The sequence below is a fragment of the Pelophylax lessonae genome (assembly GCF_965119305.1).
Source record: "Pelophylax lessonae genome assembly, chromosome: 2".
NCBI classification, from domain to species: domain Eukaryota; kingdom Metazoa; phylum Chordata; class Amphibia; order Anura; family Ranidae; genus Pelophylax; species Pelophylax lessonae.
In genome coordinates this window covers 558,948,298-558,974,386 of record NC_138769.1, presented here as the reverse complement: position 1 = coordinate 558,974,386, position 26,089 = coordinate 558,948,298, and the positions used below count along the sequence as shown (strand labels likewise).

At 43.6% G+C, this 26,089-nt stretch overlaps 1 protein-coding gene across 2 annotated transcripts in view; it reads left to right on the top strand.

The window, feature by feature from the left end:
- Positions 1–7,885: 7,885 nt before the first annotated feature.
- The window catches only part of MCRS1 (microspherule protein 1), a 31,732-nt gene continuing 13,528 nt past the window's right edge, over positions 7,886–26,089 (top strand). The window contains exons 1-8 of one of the 2 annotated variants that reach the window (XM_082248354.1): positions 7,886–8,131; positions 12,399–12,537; positions 14,465–14,626; positions 23,649–23,758; positions 23,877–23,985; positions 24,069–24,207; positions 25,769–25,844; positions 26,045–26,073. In XM_082248354.1, the coding sequence (XP_082104480.1) occupies positions 8,016–8,131; positions 12,399–12,537; positions 14,465–14,626; positions 23,649–23,758; positions 23,877–23,985; positions 24,069–24,207; positions 25,769–25,844; positions 26,045–26,073 (880 nt within the window). In that variant the 5' untranslated portion in view covers positions 7,886–8,015. Of the gene's footprint in view, positions 8,208–12,398; positions 12,538–14,464; positions 14,627–23,648; positions 23,759–23,876; positions 23,986–24,068; positions 24,208–25,768; positions 25,845–26,044; positions 26,074–26,089 lie in introns of both variants that reach the window. The other variant, XM_082248355.1, reaches the window with a different exon arrangement.

Sequence of the window (26,089 nt, the reverse complement as noted above, 5' to 3'; positions counted from 1 at the left end):
GTCAGTAGGGCTATGGCTAGTGTCAGTAGGGCAGTTGACTGTGTCAGTAGAGCAGTGGCTGATGTCAATAGGGCCATGGATGACATTAGTAGGTCAGTGGATGGTGGCAGTTGGTCAGTGGATGGTGTCAGTAGGACAATTGACAGTAGCAGTAGGGTAGTAGCTGGTGTTAGTAGGGCAGTTGATGGTGTCTGTAGGGCAACTGACAGTGGCAGCAGGGCCGTTGCTGGTATTAGTAGGGCAATTGAAAATAGCGCAGGGCAGTTGACAGTGTCAGTAGGGGATTTATGTTCTATAGGGATCGCCTGGGATTTAGAAAGGGCCAGAAACACACAGATCCCACCTCTTAGAATCCAGATTCAGCCAACCACCAGCTGATCACCTTTAACATCCCCCCCATCACAGGCGCTGAGTTCTCGAGGAGCAGACCCGGATCACTTCAAGGTTGACACTCCCGGGTACTGCTGGAGCCTGGATCCCTTAATGTGGTTTACTTTGATTCCCCTGGGTGCTAGCCAGATCTCTTAAAAAAGGCAACAGTCTGAATACCCGACCAGGTCCAGATCCCGAACCAATGAATGTTTTTTGCAAGTGGGTGGGGGGCGATGAAAAGGGGTGACTCAGAAAGGGGGAATACCTGCACCTATTCTCTGAGAAAAAAAGCCCTGTCTATAGCAAGGGTATAATACAACTCTAGTCAAAGCTGCAGAGTTTGTTTTTAACAACAGGCTCCCTATACCCGCATGTTTTTTTGGGCAAAGGTGAACTAAACCTTCAAACTTAGGAGTACTTAATCTGGGAGACATAAAGATTGTTTATACTTTCTATATAATTTCTCTCATGTTTTAGGGCCCATTCGCACTTGCACCAGTGTTGCCAACCGCCCATCAATTTACAGGCAGCCCACAAATTTCAGCCCATTTTCGGTCTGCCAGTAAATGCTCATTACAGGGAGCGGCGCCCGTAAAAAGATGGCTGAAGGCCAACAGTGCAACTGCGCATGCACCATTCCAAAGGCTGCCGGGCTCAGGAAAGCTCGTACATGCTCGTCCATTTTTGGCCGGGTGGCGCATGCGCAGTGACGTGATGGCACCCCTGGTGCCATTTTTTAATGGAGGGCACTCGTTCTCGGCGGCGTGCCATGGTGCCTCGCCACAGCAGAGGAGGTCGGTCACTGCCTGGAATGCAGCGCTTGCTGTGACCATCCAGGGTGGACATACAGTATCTCACAAGAGTGAGTACACCCCTCACATTTGTGTAAAGCTTGTATAACAGTGTAAATTTGCTGTCCCCCTCAAAATAACTCAACACACAGCCATTAATGTCTAAACGCTTGCAACAAAAGTGAGTACACCCCTAAGTGAAAATGTCCAAATTGGGCCCAATTAGCCATTTTTCTCTCCCCGGTGTCATGTGACTCATTAGTGTTACAAGGTCTCAGGTGTGAATGGGGAGCAGGTGTGTTAAATTTCTTGCTATCGCACCCACTCTCTCATACTGGTCACTGGAAGTTCAACATGGCACCTCATGGCAAAGAGCTCTCTGAGGATCTGAAAAAAAGAATTGTTGCTCTACATAAAGATGGCCTAGGCTATAGGAAGATTGCCAAGACCCTGAAACTGAGCTTCAGCACGGTGGCCAAGACCATACAGCGGTTTAACAAGACAGGTTCCACTCAGAACAGGCCTCGCCATGGTCGACCAAAAAATTTGAGTACGTGTGCTCAGCATCATATCCAGAGGTTGTCTTTGGGAAATAGACGTATGAGTGCTGCAGAGGTTTAAGGGGTGGGGGGGGGGGGTCAGCCTGTCAGTGCCCAGACCATACGCCACACACTGCATCAAATTGGTCTGCATGGCTGTCGTCCCAGAAGGAAGCCTCTTCTAAAGATGATGCACAAGAAAGACCGCAAACAGTTTGCTGAAAACAAGCAGATTAAGGACATGGATTACTGGAACCATGTGCTGTGGTCTGATGAGACCCAGATAAACTTATTTGGTTCAGATGGTGTCAAGCGTGTGTGGCGGCAACCAGGTGAGAAGTACAAAGACAAGTTTGTCTTGCCTTCAGTCAAGCATGGTGGTGGGAGTGTCATGGTCTGAGGCTGCATGAGTGCTGCCGACACTGGGGAGCTACAGTTCATTGAGGGAACCATAAATGCCAACATGTACTGTGACATACTGAAGCAGAGCATGATCCCCTCCCTTCGGAGACTGGGCCGCAGGGCAGTATTCCAATATGATAACGACCCCAAACACACCTCCAAGACGACAACTGCCTTGCTAAAGAAGCTGAGGGTAAAGGTGATGGACGTGTCTCCAGACCTAAATCCTATTGAGCATCTGTTAGGCATCCTAGAACGGAAGGTGGAGGAGCCCAACATCCACCAGCTCCGTGATGTTGTCATGGAGGAGTGACAGGGGACTCCAGTGGCAACCTGTGAAGCTCTGGTGAACTCCATACCTAAGAGGGTTAAGGCAGTGCTGGAAAATAATGGTGGCCACCTCAAATATTGACACTTTAGGCCCGATTTGGACATTTCCACTTAGGGATGTACTCACTTTTGTTGCCAGCGGTTTAGACATTAATGGCTGTGTGTTGAGTTTCTTTGAGGGGACAGCAAATTTACACTGTTATACAAGCTGTACACTCACAACTTTACGTTGTAGCAAAGTGTCATTTCTGCAGTGTTGCCACATGAAAAGATATATTAAAATATTTACAAAAATGTGAGGGGTGTACTCACTTTTGTGAGATACTGTATGTGTCATAGACGGTAGCATAATCAGAAACAATCGATTAATACAATATCATGGACTGAGAATAAAAACCAATAATCGCCTCTTAAAAATGTGTAAATATAATTTAAGAAACATTATCAAAAATAGTAATAACTAGTAGTAATATTAATTACAATCCACATCTGAACCAGAAGAGTATATGGTCTAGGTCTAGGACAGCGATTCCAGAATTGCACAATCCCTATGGATACAAAATGTATAGACATATGAATTGATTATGCAACATCTGTACAATCTGATCTTAACAGTATTTCTAAGGCAGTGTAGGCTTATTGTAGATAACAGATGTCCTTGGTATAGATCAAAAGTGAAGTTATATGTACCAGAGCTGAACCTCAGAAAAATCACTTAGGACCCTTACGGGGCATGAGGGTGTGACATATAATGTGTGAAGTATATTTCCTCAAAACCAACAGCATATAGCCTGTGGGCCAAGCAACTAATTAGAATCAGGAAAACAAATAAAAAGAAAAGCAGTTGCAAAATATGGCTCCAACGAAGGTGAGGTACATTAAACAACAAAAAGCTTTATTGGAGAAAAAATATTGGATAAAAATCAAGCAACAACATCAACACTATATAGAATAGTATTAAGAAATAACCCACTGACATGGAGATAAAAAACTGTATTGGGTCCTGTCTAGTGAAATGCCGCTACTACGCTAATATCAGACTCCACCCACCACCCAGATGGCACATGAGGAAATCAACCTTACACTTTTGGTCAAGGGATTACCATACGATTAACCACCCTAAAGTTTATATATATGTGTATATGTATGTGGAGGGACCACTTCCAGGTTTGTAGAAATACCCAACTGGGAATAATGATCAGCTTGGTGGTGTAAAGGTCTCAGTCCATGGTAATGCAGGGATCTCCACAAATGACCACTGGATGCAGGGTCCTCACACCTGTGTCGGTGTAAAAGGCAGTTAATTGCTCTACCACAGACAGCAGACAGACACGCTTGTCTTTGCTTGTCTGTCTGCTTAAAGCCATGTTCGTGCTGCTTTATATGGTGTCTACTGCTGTGTCTCTGTCTATATGATGTTTGAAGACTTTGGAAAGTGCAGCCATAAAACTATATGTCCATTTGCCAGAGTGATTCTGTGGTAGAGCAATTAACTGCCTTTTACACCGACACAGGTGTGAAGGACCCTGCATCCAGCGGTCATTTGTGGAGATCCCTGCATTACCACGGACTGAGACCTTTACACCACCAAGCTGATCATTATTCCCAGTTGGGTATTTCTACAAACCTGGAAGTGGTCCCTCCACATACATATACACATATATATAAACTTTAGGGTGGTTAATCTTATGGTAATCCCTTGACCAAAAGTGTAAGGTTGATTTCCTCATGTGCCATCTGGGTGGTGGGTGGAGTCTGATATTAGCGTAGTAGCGGCATTTCACTAGACAGGACCCAATACAGTTTTTTATCTCCATGTCAGTGGGTTATTTCTTAATACTATTCTATATAGTGTTGATGTTGTTGCTTGATTTTTATCCAATATTTTTTCTCCAATAAAGTTTTTTGTTGTTTAATGTACCTCACCTTCGTTGGAGCCATATTTTGCAACTGCTTTTCTTTTTATTTGTTTTCCAAAAGTGAAGTTACTCTTTATAGTGGGGGGGCATAGTCAGGAACCCCAAAACTACGGCCCTCCAGCTGTTCTGGACACATCCCATGAGGCATTGTAAAACTCTGACATTCACAGACATGACTAGACCTGATGGGAGTTGTAGTTCCTGAACAACTGGAGGGCCATAGTTTGAAGACCCCTGACCTAGGCGATCCGAGTGGAAGTTCTCCTCCCCCTCCCTCTGTGTAGTCTTTTTGGACATGTCACAGGTCCAGGAAGATTGCTCAACCATTCAGGAGGCGCAGCAAGGCTCGCGCAGGGTATACCCGGCTATGAAGCTGAAATGCCAGTGCCGGGGAGAGAACAGACGGTTCAGGTGAGCACATCACTGGATCCTGAGAAAGGCGAGTATGAGTTTATTAAAAGTCAGCAGCCACAGATTTTGCAGCTGCTGACTTTTAGTCCCGGTTCACATTAGGGTTGACACCTCATCCCTTTAAAGTGGTTGTAAACCCACTTTGTTGACATTTACCTATAGTGTAGGTAAGCCTATATTAACCACTTGCCGACCGCCGCACGACTATCTACGTCGGCGGTCAGCCCCTCACAGGCAAACTAACGTAGGGCTACGTTGCTTGCTTGTGAGGGTCTAGGGAGCGAGCGCGCGCCCCCCGGGGCGCGCTCCCGCTCCCGCGTGGTCACGGACCCCCCCGCGCGTGTGACCAGCGGACCCGATGTCCGCCGGTCACTCGGCGATCGGCGGGGGAGAGGGAGAATGTCAGGCAGCTTGTGTAAACAAACTGCCTGTCATTCTCTTCGCTGCAAAGACACTGATAAAACGGATCTGGTATGTAGATCCGTTGATCAGTGTCTTTACAGCTAGAGCCACAGCCAATCACAGTAGAAACCACGCCCCTAGGGACACACACAGCCCCTCCCTTCCAAATAAAGTTAACCCCTTCACTACCAGTGTATTTTTACAGTAACAGTGCATATATATAGCACTGATTACTGTAGAAATGTCACTGGTAACCCCAAAAGTGTCAAAAATGTCAGTCAAGGGTCCGATCTGTCCGCCGCAATGTCGCAGTACCGCAAAAAAAATCGCAGATCGCCGCCATTACGCGTTAAAAAAAAAAACAACAAAAATGACAAAAATCTTTCCCTTTGTTAGTAAACGCGATAACTTTTGCGCAAACCAATCAAAATACGCTTTTTGCGATTTTTTTTACCAAACATAGGTAGCATAAAATAAATTGGCCGAAAATTTTTAAAAATTTTGATTTTTACATTTTTTTTGGGGGGAATTTCATATAAAAAAATGTGAAAAATATTGCTATTTTTGCAAAATTGACGCTCTTTTTTTGTTTATAGCGCGTGATCAAAAAATCGCACAGGTGATCAAATACCACCAAAAGAAAGCTCTGTTTGTGGGAAAAAAAGGACGTCAAATTCGTTTAGGTACAGCGTCGCACGACCGCGCAATTGTGCGTTAAATTCACGCAGTGCCGAATCGCAAAATACCCCCTGGTCGGAATGGGGGTAAAATCTTCCGGGGCTTAAGTGGTTAAGGCTTACCTATAGGTGCTATAAATATCTCCTAAACTTGCACCGTTTAGGAGATATTTACAGTGCATGCAGCCGATGACGTCATCAGTGCATGTGCTCTGAAGGAATGGCCACCGATGCAGTTCCTTCAGAGCCCAGTGCCGTGACTGGCAGCTCCTGTGTGCATGTGTGGGAGGGATGTAATCGCGCCCCCAGCCAATCAGATGGCCGGAGGACGCAATCCAGGAAGCAGGACGGCCGAACATGTCGGCCGCCCTGTCAGCACTGCAGGGGCTTCGTTTTAAGGTAAGTATTTCATAATGAGCTAGTTTTTTTTCAGCAGGTTTACTTCCTCTTTAAACCCAAACAGTTCTGTGGCTGATTAAGGTGGTAATTTAAACACACTGAGTGCCTTTTCTGCATTAAATTAGCCCCAGAACCTGTGTAATTAATGTGTTTGAGTTCAAAGGGATGAGGTGACAACCCTGGTTCACACTGGTGCGATACGGGAAACCCTGCGATTCAGTGCCGGTTCCCACATCGCACAGTGATTCACACTGCACTCTGCGAACCGCTGCGGGTGTCAATGTAAAGTTATTGACACCCCCAGATCGGTTCTCAGATCGCAGTGCTACCTGTGAAATGGTGCAGGAATCAGATCCAATAGAGGTGTAAACACATGCGATCCGATTCCAGTGTAGACCAAAAAAAGGGTCCTGCACCATTTTGGTGCAAATGTGATTTAAGATATACAGTTTGTATGGCTGAAATCGCATCGCACAGACATCGCATGTGATCTGCACACCAATGCGGTTCAAATCACATGCAAGTCTGGCATTGCACTAGTGTGAACCGGTCCTTAACTACTTGCTGACCGCCCGCTGTGGATATACTTCTCCAGGCTGGCTTCTCTGCGCGGACCACCGTACGGAGCGCTCCTATACGTGCTCCCCCATTAGCCAGTGGAGAGGCTGACTCACGGGGCCGGCGGCCGTGATCCTTCCCCGTGGAGAGAGAACAAAGATCTGCTGTTGTAAACACAGCAGACCGTTGTTCTCTCTGGAATAAACACAGAGCGCCTGTGTTCCTCCTATTTAGGATCACAGATCTCTGTGTTGATTCCATAAACCCATCTCCCTCACAGTTAGAAAACACCCCCTAGGCATATACTTAACCCTTTGATCGCCCCAGGGTTAACCCCTTCCCTGCCAGTGTCATTATTACAGTAACAGTGCAAATTTTTAGCACTGATTACTGTAGTAATTTCACTGATACCCCCAAAAGTGTCAAAAATGTCAGTTAGGGGTCCGATCTGTCCGCCTCAATGTTGCAGTCCCGCTAAGAATCGCTGATCGCCACTATTACTAGTAAAAGAAAAAAAATGACATAAATCTTTCCTGTAGTTTGTAGATGCGATAACTTTTGGGCAAATCAAAATACGCTTATTGGGATTTTTTTACCAAACATATGTAACAGAATACAAATTGGCCTAAAAGGATGAATAATTTTGATTTTTAATTTTTTTTTTTTGGGGAATGTTATATAGCAGAATGTGAAAAATATTGTTTTTTTTTTTTTCAGAATTCTTTTTTTTTGTTTATAGAGCAAAAAATAAAAATCGCAGAAGTGATCAAATACCACCAAAAGAAAGCTCTATTTGTGGGTAAAAAATACATCAATTTTATTTGGGTACAGAGTCGCACAACTGCCCAATTATCCATTAAAGTAACGCAGTGCCAAATCGCAAAAAATGGCCTTGTCATTATGGGGGGAAAATCTTCCAGTCCAGAAAAGGTTAACGAACACAAAAACGACCGGAGCTCTGCTTTAACGCATTTTTCTCCTCGGCATGGCGTGCAAGGCCCCTAAACACGGGACTACACTAACATGGCTTCCTAGTGCAGAAGACGCGCGCTCTCTAGTGTCCGCGCTCCCGGAAGCAGCCTCCCTTTTCCCGGAAGTGATGTCACGCTCGATAAGGAGGCTTGTATAGACGGCGGAGAGGGGGAGGACGGGAAGGATGGTGGACTGATCGAAGGGTTGTTTTGTACGGAAGGTACATAGGGCCCTTCGGAGGGGATGGATTCTCTCCTGGCCTCGGCCAGCCGCTCCGAGGATGAGGACTCGTCTGCCGGACACAAGAGGAGCCTCTCCCAGGGGTCCGGCCTCATCCCCAAGAGGAGGAGCTCGTCCAGGTGATGTCCCGCCCCGTGTGACACCAGGCCAGTGTTATTGTATGGAGACCGGGCCTGGCAGTGCTGTGGGGTGCAGGTAGTGTGCCTTTCCTGGGAGCTCCGACACACAGGCCGTGCTTCTTCCTATAGGAGGGGGACTCCTACCTCTGTGACAGCCCGGTCATCGCTTATGTATCGGGATGGGGGCTGACATTGCTGGGCCTCCCTTCTCTAGTTGTCTTCCCTGTGCCTGTCACAATCCTTCTTTATAAATTCCTCCACCTGCTCAGATCATTGTCCTGGAAGGCTCTAGAAGCCATGATAGTGAGGGATCAGCAATGGCAGCCCACCTTATTCTGCCATGACAGTTAATGGCCCAGCCTAGCCTGTGTTCCCCAGTGCTTTATAGATCACAGACATTACAACAAGGGTGGGGGTTTAAAGATCGACCTTTCCATAACCCATCCTGACCACTCTAGATTTTCTTACCTGGTAAAACAAATTATTCTCACCCAAGTACCCTCCCTAATGCTAGTTCCCTGTGCAGGGGCCACAAATCCAGTGCCACTGATTTCCCCTTCCTGTCTGGGCCCCTTCATTCCCCCTCAGGCCAACATCTATGGTATCCTGAATCCAGAGAGGACCCATCCGGGGGACAGTCAATGGAAATTGTCCACATCACACAGGCAGTGACGTGGGCAACCAGAGGAAGGACCCCAGCAGAACGTAAACAAAGAGAAGTATGATCATCACTTAAGGTAAGGGTTGGGGTTACTTTAGGCCAGGTGCTGGGCTTTAAAGTGTTCACGTTTACAGAAAAAAAGGTGAACTAAAAATGGTACATTCTGACCACGGTACTTACCTCTGGGGATGCTGAGCTGTCAGTGCCCACACAGCCAGACCAGCAGTCTTGGGATTGGTCAGTGCCTGCACAGAGAAGAGGGAGAAGAACAGAGATTTTTAATGCACCGACTGCATGGGCACTGACAGCATCCCTCAAGGTAAGTACAGAGGTACCGGGGGGTGGGGAGGATGTACAGTGTTCATATTGGTTTCTGTAATTGTGAAGGAACACTTTAAAGTGGGACCTTCAGCCTCCCCATCCACTTTCCCCATTACATTCTAGAATCTGCGCTCCCCTTTTCCCGGAAGCGATGTCGCTTCTGTCACAATCAGACATTTTATTTTAGGCAAAACTTTAAATATAACAATGTAATAAAAATAATGTTCTTTAGCAAGGAACATACATTCCACATTAATAATTATGATACCATCAGCATTGTGTGCTGTAAATTACCTCCAGTATTGCTCCTGTTTCTTCTTGCTGGGGGCCAGGGCCCCTCAATGGCAGTAAATCATAAAGCTAAACCCATCGATATATCTGGCCAAAGAAAGTTACATTCCTGGAATGCCAGGATTGTTTACTGTCATATCTGCCTATGCCCTCAACCAAACTGTCAAACTATCAAATGGCTGGTGTCATAACTGATCACATGTGCAGCATCATGGTAGTTGCAGATCAAGTCGAAGCAGCTTCCTGGGCTGTAAAGCATAGGAGTGTTTAACTTTAATCAGAAAATGTAGGCCTGCTAGATCACTTCAGGCTGCCCCCTTTTGCAGGTATGGCTATGCAAAACATTAAAAATAAGTACCTATACTGTTTAAAATCCAGTAATACTGTCCATGATCTCACCCTGTTCTGCACATGCTCAGTTGCTCTCCCAGTGTAAGCATTTTTAGGCACTGCTGAATTTGTAGAGGCTGATCTGCTGACAGCCTTAAAGCACAATTAAACCCTCCTATCCTTTACAGCCAAGAAAGCTGCTTTTGTTTAAACTGCAACTGCCTTGGTGCTGCACATGTGATCAGTTTTGACGCCAGCCATTTGATGGTTTGACAGTTTGGTTGAGGACACAAGCAAATATGACAGTTAGCAATCCCCGGCATTCCAGGAATGTAACTGTTTTTTTTTTTTTAACCGTTAAATCAATGGGTTTAGTTCCACTTTATGATTTACTTATGTTTGGGGACTCTGGGCTTCAGCCAAATGGCAGCCTCCAGCAAGAAGAAATTTAGTAAGGGTAAAGTTCCGCTTTAACACTGTCAGCAGATCGGTCTCTACAAATTCGGCAGTGCCTAAAAATAGAGAGCAACTGAGCATGTGCAGAGCAGGGTGAGACAGTGTATTACTGGATTGTAAACTGGCACATATTTTTAATGATTTACATAACTATACCTGCAAAAGGTGCCAGTCTGAAGTCATCTAGCAGGACTTCATTTCCTGACTAAAGTTCCACTTTAAATATCTTTTCTTTTTTGGGATCCCTCTCAAAACTTCCAGGATGCCCACAGCCAATTGGAACCCTGAAGTCACGTAGCTGTGGAGACCTCAGGGTGCTCTACCTTGCATGCAGTACTGCACATCATCAGGGGGCCAACTGCAGGCCCCCAAAAGAGACAGCCGGCTCCCAGTGATGTAAGTAAAGATGATGGCAGCACGGGACCAAGAGTGAGGTGACAAGGCTGGATACGCTATGATGGCAGCGCGGGACCCAGTGTGTTGACGAGGCTGGATACGCTATGATGGCAGCGTGGGATTAGAGTGTGGTGACAAGGCTGGATACACTATGATGGCAGCGCGGGACCCAGAGTGTGGTGACAAGGCTGGATACGCTATGATGGCAGCGCGGGACCCAGAGTGTGGTGACGAGGCTGGATACGCTATGATGGCAGCGTGGGACCCAGAGTGTGGTGACGAGGCTGGATACGCTATGATGGCAGCGCAAGACCCAGAGTGTGGTGACAAGGCTGGATACGCTATGATGGCAGCACGGGACCCAGAGTGTGGTGACAAGGCTGGATACGCTATGATGGCAGCGCGGGACCCAGAGTGTGGTGACGAGGCTGGATACGCTATGATGGCAGCGTGGGACCCAGAGTGTGGTGACGAGGCTGGATACGCTATGATGGCAGCGCGAGACCCAGAGTGTGGTGACAAGGCTGGATACGCTATGATGGCAGCGCGGGACCCAGAGTGTGGTGACAAGGCTGGATTCGGTAGACATGGGAATACATATTTCAAGGATAACCGGTAGGAGAGTAATAAGAAAAAAAAAAACACGGCAGGGTGAAGTTCATCTGTAAAGGCTGACCTGTAGGTGCTGTGGAAATCCCATTAATGGTAAAATAATAATTCATCTCACCTGTTCGATACCCAAGACAGACTTTCCATAACAAATTGTAGGAAGTAACCACCGCACATGGCAACTTTTGGCAGAAGGTTAGGTCTGAGGAAGAGGCCATGACCATTCAGAGTTTTGCGCATACATGACTAAATAACTGCTTACAGGCTTTATGGATACCAAGTACTACCTTGGCAAAGAAGGCTATTACAAGCATAACTTAAGGCCCGTACACACGTGTAGATTGTCGGCCGAAAAGATTCGGCCGACGACCGATCTGCCGATTGTAGGCTTTGTTAGTATGATGCTTCCGACAGCGCACTTTCGGCCGAACAGAATCTGTCGTGCAAGCATTAAAATTTTTGTTGGCCAACACCAGAACGGCCGATTGTTCGCCAGTCAGTACAGATTTCGGCTGACAGACAGCAGATTTGCAAGACTGGGCATGCTCAGAAAAGAAAAAACACAGGGAAAGTTAACCATCACATGACATCACTTCTGCAGTCGGCTGTTGTTGGCCGACAAAATTCGTGTGCAGTCTTTTGCACTTTTCAACAGACACGACAGCCCTCGGACAAAAGACGGCCGATCGTTCGGCCGAGGATCGGTACGTGTGTACGGGGCTTAAGTGGGGTTTTTTTTGTTTCCTAAGGACAGGAAAGCACTGGGAAACAGAGGCTGGTTATGTCTGCTTAACTTTGTCATATGAGGGTGGCCAGTCTGGCCTGTAGTGGTGGAGGAAATAGAATATTCCAAATTTCAGATTTAAAAAAAAAAACAATTTCTAAACTGTATTCCACCTACAGGTTGTTACTCAGCTCCTCTGATTGGTGTAGCCTCCTGCCTAGGAGATGCATTAAAGTCCGTGGGGCATTAGAGTACAGGCACAGGTAGCCTCACAATGTTTTTTGTTTACTGGCTGGGCAGATAATGTGGGAGGCTGCATCCTTGTACTGTGAATAAATGTCTCTTTGCTGTAAAAATCATTTAAAATAGGATTTGAGTGTTTTACAAAATATATATCGCAATGTCACAAGTATATAACTCCACATTTTTCTCCATTTCTTTCTGTGTAATTTTCTTTTTTTTTTTTTTTTTTTTTATAGATTTATTAAGCGAAAGAAGTTCGATGATGAATTGGTGGAGAGCAGTCTTGCCAAATCTACTAGTCGGGCACGTGGGCCCAGTGGGGGAGAGCCAGGGCGGTGTTCAGGCAGTGAACCTTCATCTAATGAGAAGAAGAAGGTAGGTAACTGCATGACTTGTAGCACATTCTGTTCAGTTTATGATTTCAGGGTTATGGTGGAGCTGTCAACCTCTACAGATACTACTAGTGTCTGTCATTTTGTAATATAAAGGAGTTGCCCTATCATTTGTCATTTTTTTTTTTTAATTAATGTACAGGAGGGTATGGAACTGAATGGGGGGGGGGGTTACCCGGGACACCAGAGATCACCATGGAGCTCTCTGCAGATGTAGTGGGCTAATTGATGAAACCTTAATGAAGGAGGGTGCCCACCTGATGACTCAATGACATACCTCCCCCCCCCTTTTTTTACCACCTAATAGCAAATCAAGTGGCAAAAGACCATGGGTATTGAAACATCAAGTTCTATTAGCTGTACTAATAATGAGTAGGTGTGATTTAATGCATTTTTTATAGTCATCATCCTTTTATTTGAATAATCTGGACATACCTGATTCAAATTTCTGTTTTATACACATGTGCGTTTTTAAATGGTTCAACTTATATTTAATATTTTTTAGTTAAATAGGCTTGCTCAGTTTTCTTGACAAGCGATTAAGTATTCAACATAAACCTATTAAATATCACATTTTTTAAATATATTTTACTGGGAGTTTACAGCCTCTACCCCTTTAACAAAACAACCTTAGTGCCTAGTTAATTTTATAAACATGCCTTACCTTTATAATTGTGCGCTGTTCAGCAGTCCCTTCACACCTGCATGTTCCATTGTGTTGCTTTACTGCATAAATGTTACCATATAATTTGCGTTAAGCAGCTCACTTGCTTTGAAGGGTCTGTTAATGCTCAGCAGCATACAAAAAGCAAACTTGTAGCTGTTTAATGCATTGCCCTTGAAGTACTTGTGCACTGGGTGCCATTTTAACCACTTTACCACCGGAGGATCTTGCTGTCTTACGTCTGGGCCACTTTTTGCGATTCGGCGCTGTGCGACTTTAACTGACAATTGCGCGGTCGTGCGACGCCGTACCCAAACAAAATTTACGTCCTTTTTTCCCCACAAACAGACCTTTCTTTTGGTGGTATTTGGTCACCTGTGCGATTTTTACTTTTTGTGATATAAACAAAAAAAGAGCGTTTATTTTGAAAAAATAACAATATTTTTTAACATTTTTTTTATATGAAATTCCCCCCCAAAAAAATGTAAAAATCAAAATTTTTTTAAAATTTTTGGCCAATTTTTTTTTTCTGCTACCTATGTTTGGTAAAAAAAAAAATCACAATAAGCGTATTTTGATTGGTTTGCGCAAAAGTTATTGCGTTTACTAACTAAGGGAAAGAGTTCTGTCATATTTTTTTTTTTTTTTTTGCGGGACTGCGACATTGCGGCGGACAGATCGGACCCTTGACTGACATTTTTGACACTTTTGGGGGTACAAGTGACATTACTGCAGTAATCAGTGCTATATATATGCACTGTTACTCTTAAAATGACACTGGCAGGGAAGGGGTTAATTTTATTGGAGAGGTGCCTGGTGCTTACTGACGTGTGTGGGGGGAGGTGACTGAGTGACAAAAGGACAGATCGCATGTTCAGCTATGCTGAACCCTGCAATCTGTCACTCCTTGTCACTGAGGAGATCCGCCCGCTCTGTTTACACAGGTGGGCGGATCTTCAAACTCGATTCCCCGATGATCAGGGAAGAGCAACGGCGATCGCCGCCGCTCCTCCCCTGGCCCGACTCCCGCTGTGAATGAAAACAGCGGGAGCGCACCTCCGGCGGCGCGCGAGCGCCGCCTACAGGGGGAGGAGTCCAGCGACGTAAGTCTACGTCGCTGGATGATAACGAACCACTTTGCCGCAGTACCGTCAATGTGACTGGTCGGCAAGTGGTTAAATGAACACATAACTGAAAGAACCTTTTATATTCCCAAAATAAATAAATAATCCATCTTTCCTTTCAGCAGGTTTGTAAGACTGTTACCACACCAGCTCCACCATCTCCCGCTCCAAGCCCTAGCATTACTAAACGGATAAAGAAGAGTAAGCAGCCTCTGCAGGTCACCAAGGATCTGGGAAGATGGAAACCGTCTGATGATCTCCTACTTATTAACACAGTGCTACAGGTGTGTCTTTGTCTTAAGATAGGTATGCTGAAGTCTGAGCATTCTCCTTTAGATTTCAAACAAGTACATAATTATTGGTAAATACAGTACTGTGCAAAAGTTTAAGGCTCGGTTCACACTAGGGCGACCTGTGAGGCGACCTGGTCGCCTCACAGGTCGCCGCAGGTCGCCTCCCATAGGGAAGCTGCGGACCCGTTCTAATAGGAGCGACACAAGTCGCTCCGACCTAGAAAAAGGGTCCGGAGCTTCTTTGGGGCGTCCAGGAGGCGACCGCCATAGACTTCAATGTTATGAAGTCCGTGGCGGCCGCTCCGAGGTCGCCCTGGGAAGTAGCGTCGCGGTAATGTGAACAGGCGCTTAGGCAAGTGTGAAAATATCTTGTAAATTAGGAATACTTTTATAAATAGAATTGTTAATAGTTTATTTCTATCAGCTGGCAAAATGGAAAGTAAATGAACAGAAGAGAGAATCAAATCAATATTTGGTGTGACCACCCTTTGTCTTTACAACAGCGTCAGTTATTTTAGGTACATTTGTACACAGTTTTGAAAGGATCTCAGCAGGTAGGTTGTTCCAAACATCTTGGAGAACTAACCACAGATCATTTTGGATGTAGACTGCCTCATTCTGTCTCTTCATGTAATCCGAGACAATCTCAATGTTGAGATCAGGGTTCTGTGGGGGCCAAACCTTTACTTCCAAGATTTCTTGTTTTTCTGTACACTGAAGCTAGTTCCTAATGACATTGGCTGTATGTTTGGGGTCATTTTCCTGCTGCAGAATACATTTGGGGCCAATCGCACTCCTCCCTGATGGTATGGCATGATCGATACCATTGTTCCTGACTAAATCTCAAGCTCCATGTGCAGAAGTATAGCCCCAAACTTGTAGGGAACCTCAACCACATTTTAGCCTTGGTTCACACTGGTGCAGCTTTGAAATATCGCTACTTCAAAGCGATTTCAAAGCTGCAGATCAATTTGCACCACCAGTTTCAATGCAGTTTGCAACTTCATTTAACAGAAGTCTATGCAAGTAGCCTTGAAATCAGAAAAAAGTAGTGCAGGAACCTTTTTTATAATCCCTGTGACATGAACTGTTCCTTTGCCAGCAATAGGGTGCAACTTGTCATGTGATTTTACAGTTCAAAATCGCATGACAAATGATACCGATGTGAACGAGGGATCACTGTTGCCTGCTGACACTCATTATTGTACTGCTCTCCAGCCCTTTATACAAACAAACTGCTTCCTACTACAGCCAGATATTTCACATTATGACTCCTCAGGCCAGAGCACCTGCTGCTATTTTTCTATGTTTTACTTGCATAGTTGAGTTGCTTAGCTTTGTTTCCACGTCAGAGGTATGGCTTTTTGGTCACAATTTCATGAAGATCACTTCTGGCCAGACTTCTCCAGACAGTGGATGGGTGTACCTGGGTCCCACTGGTTTCTACCAGTTCTGTGCTGATGGCACTGTTGGACATCTTCCGATGTTGAAGGGAAGTAAGCATGATGTGTCTGTCATCTGCTGTATTAGGTTTTCTTGGCCAGCCACTGCATCTACTATCCTCAGTGTTGCCTGATCAGTGGTGTCCTTAGTGCTGAGAAATACAGGCAGATAATTATCCATTATGCCATATAGATCTGCACAATTCTTGATAAAATGAGAATCATGATTTTATTTGCTTGGAACAAAAATCACAATTCTCATTTTAACATCATCTTTCACATTATCCCAAAAAAGTGGCATTACTTTACTGTTTGTGGAATTAAAAGGATATATTGCGCTCAGCAAATATTTGTTCACAATGAAAAAGTTCACTAGTGCAAATAAACAAATGAATAAATAGGTGAATAAATAGATAAATAAAGTCCTTGGTGCTTGTGAACATCAGAGGTAGTTAAATGGTTAACCGCAGCAGTTGATAAAAGCACAGACTTGATAGAAGTGGAATCTAAAACCTTCACCTCCACACTTTCACCCAGTGCTCTTAATAAATACTCCTTACCAGAAGGATATGACCCCTTAATTATAGGGGGTCACAGCAAGCATTGGTATCCACAAAGAATCCAGACCATCCACATCGCATTCTCTCACCAGCAAGGATGTATGATCAGGTTAAATATGGAACTCCAAGTTTCAGGACATATAAGAGGTAACAAAAAAGCTCTCATGGTGCAGTATGTCAGCATAATTCAACATTTTATTGTTACATGTTGCACTTACTACAATCCATAAGAAATTCCGCCTTTTAAACAATTACAATTCTCGTTTGTTGGAGTAATGAACGCCGCTCCACGCCTGCGTTCCGCCAACCCGGAAGTCTACGGCCTCACGTTCCTGACGCACGTTTCATCAGTCCGTGCTGACGTCCTCAGGGGATCATGTGACCGTACCTTTCCATCATGTTTATATGGAGACTACAATTCCTCAGCATCCAATCACATTCCTCCAGCCAGTGAACCGCCCATTCCACCACGGATTGTTAGGTTCAGTCCCTTGCTAAGGGTGCTTGCTGGGGACATTTCCATGTAATATAAAAATACATAAAACGCAGCTCACAGCCGCAGTACTTGTCTGCTTGTCACCAGCGCTAACGCTTTTCATTTGGCTACCAATCATTACCTCTTCCAAATCTAGATGGCAACATAGATTGAGAGGGTGGTATTTAATGCCAATAAACAAATTTTAAAATATAAGAGAGGATGCCGACATAGAACTACAAGGCTATAACAATGCATAGCAGTATATTTTCACATACATTTGCATAAAATATTGTTTCATTTAAATCAACTCCTTTATTACTACAAGAAATATTGTTTAATATTGCCTGTAAAGTAGCTAAAAAGAACCCTAGGAAAACTACCTCTTTCCAATCTAAAGCTACTGGCCAAAAATATAACATCAAAAAATGTATTTTGTGTAGATCCACTCACGTCACTTATTTAATATCATGTCCTTGCGGGTTACAGTACATAGGAAGAACAACCCGTCAATTGTCTATCCGCACTAATGAACACATTAAGAATGTGAAGAAAGGTTTCCCAAAACACAGTCTCTCCAACCACTTTCGTCTGTACCACAATAGGGACCCTACTCTCATGTCTTTTGTGGTATCGACAAAGTGGAGAACCACTGGAGAGGGGGAAACATGACCCAGATGGTCTCCATGAATGAGACCCAGTGGATATACAAAATGAATACTTTACACCCCACAGGTATCAATATTGACATAGACCTAAATTAGGGATGCACCGAAATGAAAATTCTGGGCCGAAACCGAAACCGAAAATGCAGGAGGCCCTTGGCCGAAAACCGAAACCGAAAATGACTTTTTCCCCCAAATAATTTTAAATTAGATAGAAGAGGGGCATACACAAAAAACAGGCAGTGACGTACACCTGTCGCTGCCACCCTGTCAGGGTATATGTACTGTGATGGGTTGGCAAGAGGTTAATTTAATTACCAATGGTATTTGTATTATGCAGCATGAGGGGGTTAATGTATTGTCACTGCTGCATTAGTGACCGACCAGTGGCAGTTAATTAACCCCTTTGTGCTGCATTAGTGCAACCAGTATCAGTGTTAATTAACACTCGCTGCACTGATACTGGTTGCACTAATGCAGTACAAAAGGGGTTAATTTTTTTTTTTTTTTTTTTTTTTTTTTTTATGCAAGAAGATTTATTTTTATGTTCCTATAGAACACAGAATTGCATAAACTTAAATGAAACATTATGTATACATACAAAGAGAAAAAAGTACATTTGCTGCTTCAGGGTAATTAACCTTCAAATAAAGTACATGTCTTAAAAACTGACATTATTTCAAACATTAGAATAAACTTAATTACAAACAGCAAAGTAATTGAACTATGTTTGGAATAATTTGGTGTTTGTTACTGCCATTTCTGCACTGCTTCTTTTCAGTTCAAAGACAGGGAGCTTTTGGCAGATACTGGTCAAGATAGCCCAAGAGTTTTAACAACTAGTTTCACTGGTTGTCATGTGGACGCTTTGCTAGAGAAAAAAAAAAAAAAAGGATGGCTCAGATTTCATTCATGAGGCTTGGAACGTGTACGTAGCTGCTTGCTGTTCTGCATATTTCCCACCCACATCTCCCTCTCTGTCCTGCACAGACATACGCCGAGATAGGAGAGTGGGCGGCCCCGGGCAGACAGAAAAACTGGGGTGGGAGGGGGGAGGAGGACGAGCTGTGTGTGTGCCTATCTCCTCTCCTGTCCGTGTCTGGGAGGGGGGGAGTACTGCTCACTGCTGGGCTGTGTGATAGACGAGGTGTCACAGACGCTCCGTTCTGCTGCAGCCACAGCCCCTAATTGAACAGACTGATTCTCCTATCCTACGGACGGGAGAATCAGGGACTTTTCAAACCTGCGCTGCGGCCATTAATTTCGGCATTTTAACCCATTTTCGGCCGAAATGGGATAGGCCCATTTTCGGCCGAAAATTTCGGTGGCCGAAATTTCGGTGCATCCCTAACCTAAATTATTTCATTTATAATTTTTTAATTTGTCCCCTCACATCATGCTCCTGTTTTAAAAGTAGTTTTTAATTTTAAATATTATTAATTTTATCATCAAAATTTATTATAATTCTAATAAACAATATTTCTTGTAGTAATAAAGGAGTTAATTTTAATGAAACAATATTTTATGCAAATGTATGTGAAAATATACTGCTATGCATTGTTATAGCCTTTTTAGTTCTATGTCGGCATCCTCTCTTATATTTTAAATTTGTTTATTGGCATTTAATACCACCCTCTTAATCTATGTTGCCATCTAGATTTGGAAGAGGTAATGATTGGTAGCCAAATGAAAAGCGTTAGCGCTGGTGACAAGCAGACAAGTACTGCGGCCGTGAGCTGCGTTTTATCTATTTGTATATTACATGGAAATGTCCCCAGCAAGCACCCTTAGCAAGGGACTGAACCTAACAATCCGTGGTGGAATGGGCGGTTCACTGGCTGGAGGAATGTGATTGGATGCTGAGGAATTGTAGTCTCCATATAAACATGATGGAAAGGTACGGTCACATGATCCCCCTGAGGACGTCAGCACGGACTGACGAAACGTGCATCGGGAACGTGAGGCCGTAGACTTCCGGGTTGGCGGAACGCAGGCGTGGAGCGGCGTTCATTACTCCAACAACCGAGAATTGTGATTGTTTAAAAGGCAGAATTTCTTATGGATTGTAGTAAGTGCAACATGTAACAATAAAATGTTGAATTATGCTGACATACTGCACCATGAGAGCTTTTTTGTTACCTCTTATATGTCCTGAAACTTGGAGTTCCATATTTAACCTGATCATACATCCTTGCTGGTGAGAGAATGCGATGTGGATGGTCTGGATTCTTTGTGGATACCAATGCTTGCTGTGACCCCCTATAATTAAGGGGTCATATCCTTCTGGTAAGGAGTATTTATTAAGAGCACTGGGTGAAAGTGTGGAGGTGAAGGTTTTAGATTCCACTTCTATCAAGTCTGTGCTTTTATCAACTGCTGCGGTTAACCATTTAACTACCTCTGATGTTCACAAGCACCAAGGACTTTATTTATCTATTTATTCACCTATTTATTCATTTGTTTATTTGCACTAGTGAACTTTTTCATTGTGAACAAATATTTGCTGAGCGCAATATATCCTTTTAATTCCACATTCATCACGTCAATACGTTGTATGTTTGCAGCTCACCGTGTGGAAGATATTCCCACATATTTATTTATATATTTATTAGGGATGCACCGAAATGAAAAATTCTTGGCCGAAGCCGAATAATAATGAAATGTTTGGCCGAAGGCCGAATACCGAACGCGGTGTTTCGCATTTTTTCCATTTATTTTGCCAATTTTTTGTCCTCTCTTGTCCTCTCGTGTGTCTCTCTCTCTTGTCCTCTCACTCTCTCTCTCTTGTCCTCTCACTCTCTCTCTCTTGTCCTCTCATGTCTCTCTCTCTCTCCCTAAATGTTACTGTAGGGAATGGGATTCAGTGCACACTGCAGCCTTTTACCATAGGGTTAATGTTAGTGACACTGTAGGGATTGGGAAGGATGCTGGGAATGGAAATCAGGAAGCATGCAGGCAGCCTTGTAAATTTTAATTGCAGATACAGGGCACTGGGCAGGTCAGGGTTAATGTGGTAACATCAATTACTCAGTGACAGTCAGTCAGTGTAGACTCGATCAGATTATAGTGACAGTCTCTCATAGTGGTGGTAGTAGGAGGCTGGAGGTTGACTAGTAGGAGCCTGGAAAGGAGCACAGCCGCATACATACATTACTCACTCGTGCACTGCAGCCCGCCCCACACATTCAGTGAGTCTTACTCTCCTCCCTAGTTTTTTCAATGGCACATTCAGGAAGCCAATCACGCCAGTGAGTAGCGGCACAGCGGAACCAATCAGGTGTGCAGGCACGCGTGATTGGTTCGCTGTGCAGCTAATCATGGCGTGATTGGCTTCCTGAATGTGCCATTGAAAAAACTAGGGAGGAGAGTAAGACTCACTGAATGTGTGGGGCGGGCTGCAGTGCACGAGTGAGTAATGGATGTATGCTCACCGCTGAAGTGTCCCGGCTTCACGGAAGTCTGTGAGTCCTCCTCCGAGTCCCTTCCCCCTGTAAATATCGTGACCTCGGCGATATGAATATCGCCTACGGCCACAGAACGATAGTCGATATCATATCGACTATCGTTCAGCCCTATTGTTCGGCACAAAATTATTCGGCCTTTTGACTTATTCGGCCGAATAACGAAAGTGCTATTTTTTCTATTTTAGGCCGAATAATGTTCGGCCGCCGAATATTCGGTGCATCCCTAATATTTATCTATTTATTCACTCATGTTTTGAAGTTCACAACAGTAAATTAGCTGTCATAGCTTTAGTGTATTTATGTCATACCTCTAATTTTAAAGTGTGTTCACCCATTTTGTGCAGTTCCTTTTGGTAATCACCAAATTATTTTTCCTAACTTTACTGGTTATTTATTTTTAAATCATTGAAGTGTATTTTTTCCCCAAAAAGTGTGTTTGAAAGACCGCTGCGCAAATACAGTGTGGCATAAAACATTGCAAACACCGCCATTGTATTCTCTAGTGTCTCTGCTGAAAAGAAAAAAAAAATTATATAATATATATTTTGGAGGTTCTAAGTAATTTTCTAGCAAAAAATACTGATATTTTATCTTGTATGCAAAAGTGTCAGAAAAAGGCTTAGGCCTTAGTTGGTTAAACTGCCCTCTCTCACAGACCGAAGTTCATCCCTTTGCTCTAAAAGAACCAAATGATACAATGTTTTTATTTATCTCTCAGCAGTAGTCAATGTTGATAAACATTGGCTGCTATATATATATATATATATATATATATATATATATATATATATATATATATATATATATATATATATATATATATATATATATATATATATATATATATATATATATATTATAATATAAATTTTTTTTTTTTTTTTTTGGACGGCTCTGCACTGAATCGTGGAAATGCTGGATTAAGATCGTGTGTGTGTGGGGTGGGGGGGGGGGGCAGGGTTTGAATCAAGATTTGTTAACGATTAATCGTCCAGCTCTAATGCCCTATCATCAGAGAGGAGTGTAATTGGCCCCAATTTATTCTGCAGCAGGACAACAACCATAAACATACAGCCAATGTCATTAGGAACTATGTTCAGCGTAAAGAACCAGGAGATGTGATGGTTTGGTATCCCCCCGGGCCCTGATCTCAACATCATCCAGTCTGTCTGAGATTACATAAAGAGATAGAATTTGAAGCAGCCTATTTCCACAAAAGATCTGTGGTTAGTTCTCCAAGATGTTTAGAACAACCTGCCTGCCAAGTTCTTGCAAAAACTATGTGTAAGTTTACCTAGAAGAATTGATGTGGTTTTGAAGGCAAAGGGTCACACCAGATACTGATTTCATTTAGATTTTTCTTCTGTTTTGCTCAATTTTACATTTTAAATCGATGCAAATCATTAAAATATATAATTTTCCAAAAGCATTCTTACTTTACACCTGCCTAAAACATATGCTCAGTACTGTATGTACACATAAATACAACAATATGTACACCAACGGTAATTACAGTTGTATAGGAAGTTGTTGTACATTATATTGACATTAGTGATGAGCAGAACTGCTCTGGGTTCGGGGAGCTTCAAAGAAGTTTGGGTGCCAAACCCCAACTCCATTGATCCTGTCTAATGAGAAATTCCCATCTGTGCTAATGGAGGGGCACTGCCCTGGTAAACATTTTACAAATAATAACCAAAAATATATGCATTCATCCTAGAACTTTCTCTTTTTTTATTGTTAAAATAAACCATTAAGAAAAGTAAATTTTCTTTAAATAACATGCCTGGGGGTGTCCTAAACCTGCCTGTTAAGGGGCACATTTGTGTTGTACAGCCGCACTGAAATTTACATATGTTAACATTGTTGGCTTCTTTGTTTTCAAAAAAAACAGCACACAGACCCTGTATTTTGGGGAACGTTTGGAGGGGTTTGTGTGCTGTTTTTTTCTTTTTCTTTGTAGGACATCCTACAGCAGGAATGGGGGGGGGGAATGCATAGCGTCCCCCAAACCCACCCCGCCCAAGACCTTTTGAGTCTGGTATGGATTTTACAAAAGGGGGTACATCACACAAAAAAGAAAAAAAATGCTTGAGGTTCTCCTAATGATTCATGTCTGGCTAGTCAGGAACTGGGGGGGGGGGGAGTGTGCGTCCATGTAAGTAAGTAAATGTGGTTGGTCATGTCAATGGCTGTAAAAGACTCGGAAATGCCTGCACCTTCTAGTGTCCTTGACTGTCGTTGACATTGGAAAGCTGTTTTGTATAGTAGCAGAAGTAATGCCGCTGCTGTACATGACATTCAGCTTCTGCCAAATGGGTCCATGTTTGGTCCAAACTTGTGTTGGCACTGAAACTTTAGCTCATCCCTGGTTGACACATTAATTTTCTTTATCTTTTGTATTTAGACTAATGATCTGCAGGCTGTGCACCTTGGAGTCAAGTTCAGCTGCCGTTTCACACTGAGTGAAATACAGGAGCGGTGGTATGCTCTGCTCTATGACCCCGTCATCTCCAAGTAAGTATTTGGAATCTACTAACAAATTAAAAGATGTAAGGTGTTTATTTTCAAGGTTTATCCTCTTGTTCAGAGGTTTTGCAATTAATAATGAGTCAGTTTTTTTTTTTTTTTCTAGGCTTGCATGTCAGGCAATCCGACAGTTACACCCAGAAGCTATTGCTGCCATCCAGAGCAAGGTTCTGTTCAGTAAAGCTGAAGAGCAGTTGCTGAGTACAGTGAGCTCTGTAAGTACTAAATGTTTATTATTGAAGTTTGAGTGAAAGCTACTGTGCTGTACTAATTAAGGTGTGTTTTTTTTTTTTAATAGAGCTCACAGCCCACACTGGAGACATTTCAGGATTTATTGACCAAACATCCCGATGTCTTCTATATGTCACGTACAGCTAAGTCTCTGCAGGTCCATTGGCAGCTTATGAAGCAATACTATCTTCTGGATGACCAGACAGGTAAATAACTTGTGTTTCTATTGTAACAAATACACTGCTCAAAAAAATTAAAGAAACACTTTTTAATCGGAGTAGAGCATCAAGTCAATTAAACTCCTTGGATATTAATCTGGTCAGTTAAGTAGCATAGCTGGTTGTTAATTAGTTTCAGGTGCTTTGGTGTTAATGAAATTAACAGATGCACAGTAATGAGATGACCTCCAAAACAGAAATGGTTTTACAGGTGGAGGACCTACTCATCTTTTCTGACTGCTTTTCACTAGTTTTGTATTTGGCTAGGGTCAGTGTCCCTACTGGTAGCCTGAGGCGATACCTGGACCCTATAGAGGTTGCACAGGCAGTCCAACTCCTCCTGGATGGCACATCAATACGTACCATTGCCAGAAGGTACTAAAGAGCATGGAGGAAAGCTGGACAGAGCTGTAGAAGGCCCTTAACCCATCAGCAGAATTGGTATGTGTTCCTTTGATCAAGGAGGAACAGGATGAGCACTGCCAGAGCCCTACAAAATTACCTCCAGCAGGCCACTGGTATGAATGTCTCTGAGCGAAATAATCAGAAACCGACTTCATGAGTGTGGCCTGAGGGCCCGACGTCATCTAGTGGGCCTTGTGCTCACTGCCCGGCACTGTGGAGCTCGATTGGCATTTGCCATTGAACACCAGAATTGGCAGGTCCACCACTGGTGCCCTGTGCTTTTCACAGATGAGAACAGGTTCCCCCTGAGCATATGTGGCAGATGTGAAAGGGTCTGGAGAAGCCGTGGAGAACATTATGCTGCCTGTAACATCATTCAGCATGACTGGTTTGCTGGTGGGTCAGTGATGGTCTTGGATACACAGACCTGTATAGGCTAGACAATGGCACCCTGACTGCCATTAGGTATCGGGATGAAATCCTTGGACCCATTGTCAGACCCTACGCTGGTGCAGTGGGTCCTGGGTTCCTTTGGTGCACGACAATGCCCAGCCTTATGTGGCGAGAGTATGCCGCCAGTTCCTGGAGGATGAAGGAAATTATACCACTAAATGGCTCCTAGGCTCGCCTTACCTAAATCCAGTAGAACACCTCTGGGACATTATGCTTCGGTCCATCCGGCGCCACCTGGTTGCACCTCTGTAATGCCCTGGTCAAGATCCGGGAGGAAATATCCCAGGACCCCATCTGTTGTCTCATTAGGAGCATGCCCCGACATTGTCAGGCATGCATACAAGCACATGGGGCCATACAAACTACTGAGTACCATTTTGAGTTGCTGCAATGAAATTTCAGCCAAATTGCCTAGCCTGCTGCATCATTTTTTCACTTTGATTTTCGGGGTGTCTTTAGTTCAGTCCTCTTGAGGGTGATTATTTTCATTTCCATCAAACGATGTGGCATCCTTTCATTCCTAACACCTTGCCCAGTCAGTAAAGATATCTGGCATGATATTTTTCCCCATTGAGATCTGATGTGTTCAAGGTGTTCCTTTTTTTAATTTCTTTTGAGCATTGTTTATAGTTTTCTGCCCAACCTGAATAAATCTGTTTTTTTTTTTTTTTTTTTTTCTTTAATGTCCTAGTTCAACCATTACCCAAAGGAGATCAAGTGCTAAACTTTTCTGATGCAGAAGATATGCTAGATGACACCAAACTTAGGTAGGAGAAATATTTGTATTGGTGAAATTTATCACAGCTCAAGTGCTCAACTACACTTTACCTAATACAACCTTTTTTAAGTTTAGGTTTTGTCTGCTATTTTTATCATATTGTCTGCTCGGGTGATTGTGTGTGCTATTCTATAGTGCAATGTGTACAATTAGTATTCTGTAAAAACTCTTGCTGTTTCCTAATTGTAGAGACACCCGAGATGAAGTTTTAGAACATGGTGAGTGATATTGGCT